We start from the raw sequence: 7,601 nt of genomic DNA, 5'->3' as shown, positions 1-7,601 counted from the left end.
ATTGACATGATAAAATCATGTCAAAAGGAGGAAATGTTATAATTAAGTATGATTCAAGCTATGATGTGTTCTGAGTCTGTATTTTTCCATGAAGCCTATGGTTCTTATAATTAATTAAGTTTCAAGTTATTATGTATTCTGAGTTTGTATTTTGTACTGAGCTTATGTCCTTGAAGATAATGTGGCCAGTGAGAACTGGTTTGCAAACCTGGAGATAGTGGAAACTCTTTTCTCTTAGATACGATTGTTGCTTTAGCTACACGCCGTACCAACAACATCCACACATGTTGCTTACCAAAAATGTCAAGGACGTGGACAGAGCACAGAAGGATGCCTGTCCACGCCATTAGTAACTGGCCAATTAAATCTTATCTATGTTCGGGGCAGGCCCAGCCCAAGAAGATATCTGTAACCTGGAACCGAAAACACTCAGTTCAGCTGGACATGAGATTCCTCTCTGTCCCTCTGAATTCCAGCGCTGCAAAACTTTACCTGTGACCTAAATAAACTCTGCATCTGAGAACAGAAGATTTCTCCGGCTTGTTCTTGGGCTTCCAACTAAAGAACCGGATCCAACACCTACTTTGATAGAATAATACAAACCAGTTTTATGATGGTGCAAATTTGGTCAAAAAATGTCAGTGCTTTGGTCGACTCCGACAATCCGCCAACCATAACCACTTTCAGTTTTCACCCTGTGACTGGCGCAAATAGGAGCTTAAAAAATGTAGAGTAGAACGAATGTATGAGAAGGAAAATATTGACATTCCGTTTCTTGCATTTATGACCAATATTAGGACAATTACTGAGCAGACACGATGGTGAAACCACTCCGAAAGTGGTCCCAACCGGAAGAGCTATATATATTATTACTGGGCTGAAAGAAAAATCAGGGTTTTACAACTGGTTTTTCAAGCAATTTCATCTGTGTTCATTCTATACGTTGTCCACTTGTACATATCAGTGAACCTTGAAAATTTCAGGACTCGAGCTACATAATTTCTTCAACATTGATCCACAGATTGGTGCTAAGAAAAGAATGTAAAAAAAAATGTTGGCGGGGTCATGTCAATTATTGCTCAAAAAGTGAAAACACCCATGGCCAAAACATGTAGACATTTTACTTAATGCCATATGTAGGCACAGAAAAAGAAAATCAGACTAATATGAGATGGTCAGTGAAATTTTGTTGAATTGGTGGAATGACCCATCACCAAACACATTCTCAAAGCTCCAATCAAACTGCTGCCATTAAGTCATGTGACTTTCCCTTATTAAATTACTTTGGCTTTTAATTGGTCAGCATGTACCTGAATGGATATAAAATGCTTTTTAAACACCATCTGACCTTTGAGGAAGAGTGACCTCCTTTAACCCCCTGTGGCTCCTCCCCTGGTGTGGTGACATCAGCGCCCTGGTGGCTGCTGGGATCTGTAGTGTCTCTCCTGTCTTTGCTCCTCTTCAGGGTGTTAACCATTGGCTGGTCGTATGGACCCGGTTTGGCCCAGTCCTGCACAGGAAGATATAATCAGAAACAACAGAGCTTCACACATCTCCCAGCTGCAGCTCACTTTATAGCTGATCTTTAATAAAGTCTGTGCAGTTTGATTTTTGTCTGATATCTGATAGAAGTTGTTATTAATTTTGACATTTTATAGACTAAATGAAACACTACATCACTGGATGACGAGAAGGTTAAGGCTGCAAACTACAATGTACAAAGATTGTTCTTGAATATTTGGCATTATGCAGAAGCAGGATTTTCTTTGTTTACTGTTGTCATGAATGATTACAGCAATGACCGACTTATGATTTCCTAAAACAAAAATAAGCGTCCGTTTTACATTTTGAAATTGTAGCCAGCATATTTGAAATGCTGTACACTGCAACCAAATGTTTATCAGAATTTAGATTACAGTAACTTCCTTTTCAGTTATGAGTAAATCAAACTATTTTCACAGACCACGCGTCAGTGTAAACCTGGTTTAATTTCTGATCTCCAAAACCTGCAGGGTTTGAACGACATGTCGTCTTTGAAAAAATAAAAATGAAAAAATCAATTAAGTTCTATGATCTATCAGAGCCAGAAACTGCACAAAACAGATGGAAATGTTGGATTTGAAACTTTCGGACAGTACTTGAAATAATCTTGGATGCATGGTTCAAGCAAAACATTTTGATACCAATCTTATCTAATTAAGTCACATCATTATCCATGTCTCATTTAAATATTTGCTCAAAATAAACAATTTGCTTTAACCAAAATCTGTAACAAACAAACAATTCAGAACTTTTCAGGGCGATAATGAAGCCATTAGTCAGTCAGCTGTGACCAACGGTAACGAGACAAAAATGCCGGGAATTTTTTGACTAAACTGCAGGCAGTGTTAACACAGAGCAGAGAGGAGACAAATATGGAGCCAAACAAAATCTCTAAGGAAAAATATCTAAAAAATATGGAGCCCTTCTTCTTCTTTTTTTTGTGCTTTTTTTATGATTTGTGACATCATTACTGTTCCTTATTGCAGTGAAAGTTGATTTAATGTGGTGAGATGAACCAAAATAAAAGATGGTTGAAATCTGTTGTGTTCAAATTTAATAAAGCACAAAAATAAATTCCAGATGAATAAATTAAAAGGACGCAAAATCAAAAGAAAAGGGCAAAGATGAGACAAAGATAGATTAAAGGAAACGGGGAGGAGGTCAGGGTGGAGTGTGGGTCAAACCTTCCAGGATGGGACTCTGGATGACAGGATCACTCCGAGCCCAGAGGGGCCAAGAGGCGGGAAATCTCCTGATTGGCCGAGGCCTGAGCGACACCACGGCCACGTGGGAGAAACGGACGAATAGGAGGGCGAGGAGATGGGAGAGGTGGTGGTGGAGGAGGAGGAGGAGGAGTAGGTGAGGTATGAAGGGTGGAGGTGGATGTCCTGGGTCTGCAGTACCATTCCATGCAGACAGAGGGCAGCGTGATGCTCAAAGCCGTTTGGCAACTGAAGGTGAGTGGATGAAGAAGGCAGAAACACAATTTAAAAATTAAAGCTGATGGTTGTGACCGCTTATGTGGAACCATGACAGAGGTACAAGGTGCTACATGTTGCTCAAACAACTGAACAAAACTGGATGTTTTTAAAGGTCTGGAAAGACTTTTAAAAACGTCAACTTTTAAATCCTTTTAACGTCAACTCCAACCTTTTAATGTCTCATCAAAGTTAAATCCACTGATTTCCTTTCCAAACATGGTCTCAGGTCAACTTGGTTTCAATCGCAGTATTAATAAATAATCCATATTGAGAATTTGTAACAAAAAACAAACTAAATTTGTTCTTTTTTTTCAGAGCCAAAATGAAAAACTGTTTTAAAAAAAAATAAAAATTCTACATTTTTGGTCTTTAACAATTCTTTATTTCCTTTTCTGTTTTTGTAAGAAATAAGAATCAGCAGTCATGTGAGGTTTTCTTTTACTTTTAATGTAACAACTGAAACAAAAATGAAATAATCTCAATCAAGATAAATTGACAGCGTTTGGTTGTTGTTTTGTTTTTGATTCTGACACCTGAAACACCTTTTTTTTCCCCCATTTTTGATTTTTATAAGAAAGACTTTACTAACGTTTGTTTTTGAGTTGCAAATAAATACCCAGATCTGTTTCCTGTTTACTGGTATACTATATACATTCTGACAACGTCCTATAAAAAAAAGTATTCATCCCTCTTGAAAGTTTTTACCTTTTACTGCTTTTCAACATTGAATCACAATCAGTTTTCTTTGTACATATGTTCCATTTTCCTTCCATTTCATGATGTATTCCATTGTTCTCTTAGTGAATTTGAAGTTTTCTTGTGTCCATCCTCTGACTTATGCTCTTCTTTAACCTTCTCACAGAGTTGCTTGAAGTGTTTTATCTTCATGATGTAGTTATATCCTGGAGTACGGATTCACCATGACTGGACATTCCAGTTACAGATATCTTTATATTACAATCACTGAGACAATTCACTGCACTCAGATGATCTCCATTTCATTAGTTGTGTGACTTCTAGCACCAACTGACTGCACCTGAGTTAAAATATCTCACTTTAAAGAGGGTGAATACTTATGCAATCATTTTTCATGTTATCATTTTAATTAACTGACATTACTTTGCAAAAATCTGTGTTCACTTCCACATGAACATATCTTTTTAAAATTCTTGTCAAAAAATGTGAAGAGCAGCCTTCAAAGTAGTAAAGACTTTTTATAGTCTCTGTAAATACTTTGATGCTTCAGAGCTCCTTGTAGCACCTTAAAACACAAAATAACAAAAACCGACCAGTGTGACAGTTACATCCGAGTGTGTGTTTGTGTGTTTCCACATGTGGTTGTTCACCTGTTGTTGCCCGGAGCAGGGCTCGAGGTGTGAGGGTGAGGAAGAGGAGGAGGAGGAGGAGGAGGAGGAGGAAGAGGAAGGCTCCTCACTGACAGACTGAGAGGGTAAAGCAGAAACACTGGACTGCAGCAGAGTCGTGCACAGCGAACACACAAACACAAAACAGAGGCAGCAGTTTGCAGGATGCACAGGAAAACAGGTCGACACAAACACAGAAGCACGACACTGGTTAGTGGTTACAGCAGCGAGAGAATTAGCAAGTACAAGCATGAATTAGGAACAAAAAGAAGTGTTAAAGGAAGTAGAAGCAGGTTCAGCAGGTGGAATGAAAAGCTAAAGGCTGTGATGACTGGACACATAAAAGATTGTTTACAAAATGCTCCGTATGCATTTAAAAATTACGAATGATTCAGTGCCACTAAATATAAAGAAAGTAGAATTATTGCTCTTTCAAAAACAGTACAATTTTGCCAATTTATAAAAGTATTTCTCAGTTTATGCAACAAATACTTTAAAAAGTTTTGTCATGTTGAAATGATGGAAACTAAAGGCGGATTTTTGGCCTGAGTTTGTCCAGTCCTCACTTGAAGGCAGCGGCTGAAGATTAGCTGAAGGTTAAGGTTCTGTGTTTAGCTGTGATCACAGAAAAGATCCACAAATCATGACTTTCATGAGGTGACTGTGTGTGATCACATGGTCATAAACAAGGTGATTCTGTTAAATAACAAAATTTCTACCTAAGAAGAATCGAATTCTAGATGGAGCTTCTACGACAAACAGAAACTTTGCGAGAAAGAGTCAGAAAACGGTTCCACCCTTCATCAGGACACCAGAACACCCAGCCAAGGAGTTGTTTGCTGCATAAAACTTCCCTGTTCACCAGATCCGGCAACATGTGACTTTTTAAATTCCCCCTTTAACCGTGTTTGAAAGACACGCTATATTTCAAAAACTTTGCCAAAATGACACCGTTAATCAGCCAGAAACTGTAAAAACAGAAACAGTGCAGTGAGTCGTCTTATATTAGTTTTAACACAAACATCAGATTTTAAACTTTTCAAAAGGCCCTTGAGCTAATCATATCTGACCACAGGTTTGTCTGAAAGATTATCCAAAAATCTAAAAGTAAAGTTGTGATATTTGAGCAAATTCTAAATATATAAATAAACAGTTTGCTCAGTTTCCGTTGGTTACACCTGATGCACATGTTTTGCAGTTTTTGTCAATTTTCGAAATATAAATGAAGATTTTTTTCTTGTTTTATGAATTGTGGCATTAATACCTTGACAACACTGCACAGAGGATATTTATGGGTTGTCTCTCCTTTTAGTCATGCTTGTGCTGTTTCCATAAAGGTGCTGGGCTTCATATTGCAGTGATAAATGAGGCCACAGTGAGGAAAAATGTGACACAAGCAAAGAAAACGCCCAGAAGCTGCTTGAAGCTCAGAGGGTTAAATTAAATCTCCACTCGAGGGGGAACCTGTTTTGAGTCTGAGAAGTGAGGAGGAAAACTAATGGAAGATCCACTGCACTGCTTTGGATTCAATGAAGTGCAGCCGTGTGCGACTGCAGAAGAGGAAAGGGACTGAAGTGAAAGTGTCCATTTTTAAAATTACAGCATTATTTAATAGCCAGGTCTTGTTAAGTATAGTTTGGTAGTTTATTGCTCGAAATGATTGCTTTTTAAAAATTTTGTGACGAGGTAAAGACAAAACCACACGAGAGCCTTCTGACACTTTGATTCAGAACAGTGAGAGCTCTTGAGCGTCACCTGTCAGAGCTTCTCACCTCATAATTCTTCATCATTTGAAAACTTAGTAGCATAAACAAAGTGTTTTTTTTGGTAGTTTAAGTGTGGGAGACCTTTTTTTTTAATCAGAAAATTACTCAACTCCTTTTAAAAACATGATTAATGCAAAAAAAAAAGCCACATATGTCCTTGTTTGCTGCTTTTCTTTGATTTACGTGACTGTGAATTTAGTATTTCTGGGTTTTGGTCCAAACAAGACATCAACCGAGACGGAGGAAACAATTAGACGTGGAAATACATAATTGTGGCAGCTTTCTCTGGCTTAGGAAACCATCTGTATGCCCTCTGTGGCAGCCGAAGTGACTCAGCAAACACATTTAAACACACGGATGAGCTGCAGCTTTGAGCCAATTAGCATACGGTATCCTAGCAACCGGCCAGCATCCACAAGACCTCCTACATCGAAGGAGGACTCACATTTTTATACGTCTCTGCTCGCCTCAATCAGCTAATTAACCAGGAACGCTCGGCCGCGACTCACCTGCAGGCTCTCCGGGGGCATCGGTGACGGGGATTTGGACTGGAAGGCGTCCTGGGAGATGAAGCCCGAGTCGTGGGAGGAGACGGAGGAGAGCCGGGCCGGCGTCTGCTGGGGCAGCACCGAAGAGGAGGAGGAGGAGGAGGCCCGGTAACGGAAGTGGGAGGTCGGGGAGTGGCAGTGGGAGCCGCTGGAGCGAGAGTCGCTGCTGTTTACGCTGTTCAGGCTGCTGTGGGATGAAGAAAAGGGAAAAATTCAGAGAATGCTTCAGTTTTAACTCTGTCTGATATTAAAACTCACAATTAGGGGAAGAGTTTGATGTTTATTGAGTAAAAGTAGGTCCAGCAGCTCAGCAAAACCTGCCTCAGTGCACAAGTTGTCCATGTCATGTGTAATATTTCATTATTAATGTGCAATGTTTGATCATCATGTGTGATATTGCAGCACCATATTATCAGTACTTCTGAGTTTTTATTCTATAGCCTTATCTCAGCATACTTACATTATTTTTATTAATGTACTGGTCTTATTGCTTTTTTACTAGGCACTGCATTTTCTAATGTAATTCAGTTTTGTTTTCTGAGCAATATCTGGCACAAGAGTTTCCTTAGAGATTAACAAAGTTTTATCTTATCTAAACTTAGCTTATCTAGACTTTACTTATCTGAACTTACAAAAACGTCAGATAACCAGCACCTCTAAGCTCACAGCCAAGAGAAACTCCAGGATACAGAATAATTTGTTAATTAAGGAGCTTCAAATCACCGAACCTCAAAACATATAGGCAGGTTTGTTATCTTTTATTGTTGTTTTTAATTAAAAATTCTAGAAATTACACTATTTATCACAATAATACACTATAAAAGCAAGAACTGTTGGATTTCATGTGTGAAAATAATTTTTTTTGCTTCAGATGTTACTCTTCTCTTTGAAGATCAACAG

At 38.6% G+C, this 7,601-nt stretch overlaps 1 protein-coding gene across 1 annotated transcript in view; it reads right to left on the bottom strand.

Annotated features, from left to right (window-relative positions):
• The window catches only part of LOC103374127 (MTSS I-BAR domain containing 1), a gene marked incomplete at its 5' end in the record, with an annotated part of 13,660 nt that extends 6,772 nt beyond the window's left edge, over positions 1–6,888 (bottom strand). The window contains 4 exons of the mRNA XM_008304163.1: positions 1,349–1,510; positions 2,727–2,993; positions 4,370–4,465; positions 6,663–6,888. Coding sequence (XP_008302385.1) covers positions 1,349–1,510; positions 2,727–2,993; positions 4,370–4,465; positions 6,663–6,888 — 751 coding nt within the window. The remainder of the gene's footprint in view (positions 1–1,348; positions 1,511–2,726; positions 2,994–4,369; positions 4,466–6,662) is intronic.
• Between the last annotated feature and the right edge of the window lie 713 nt (positions 6,889–7,601).

Source organism: Stegastes partitus, unplaced genomic scaffold, assembly GCF_000690725.1.
Source record: "Stegastes partitus isolate 25-593 unplaced genomic scaffold, Stegastes_partitus-1.0.2 Scaffold2150, whole genome shotgun sequence".
Taxonomy (NCBI): Eukaryota; Metazoa; Chordata; class Actinopteri; family Pomacentridae; genus Stegastes; species Stegastes partitus.
Note: the sequence above shows the minus strand (reverse complement) of the source record. Positions and strands in the feature narration are given on the sequence as shown.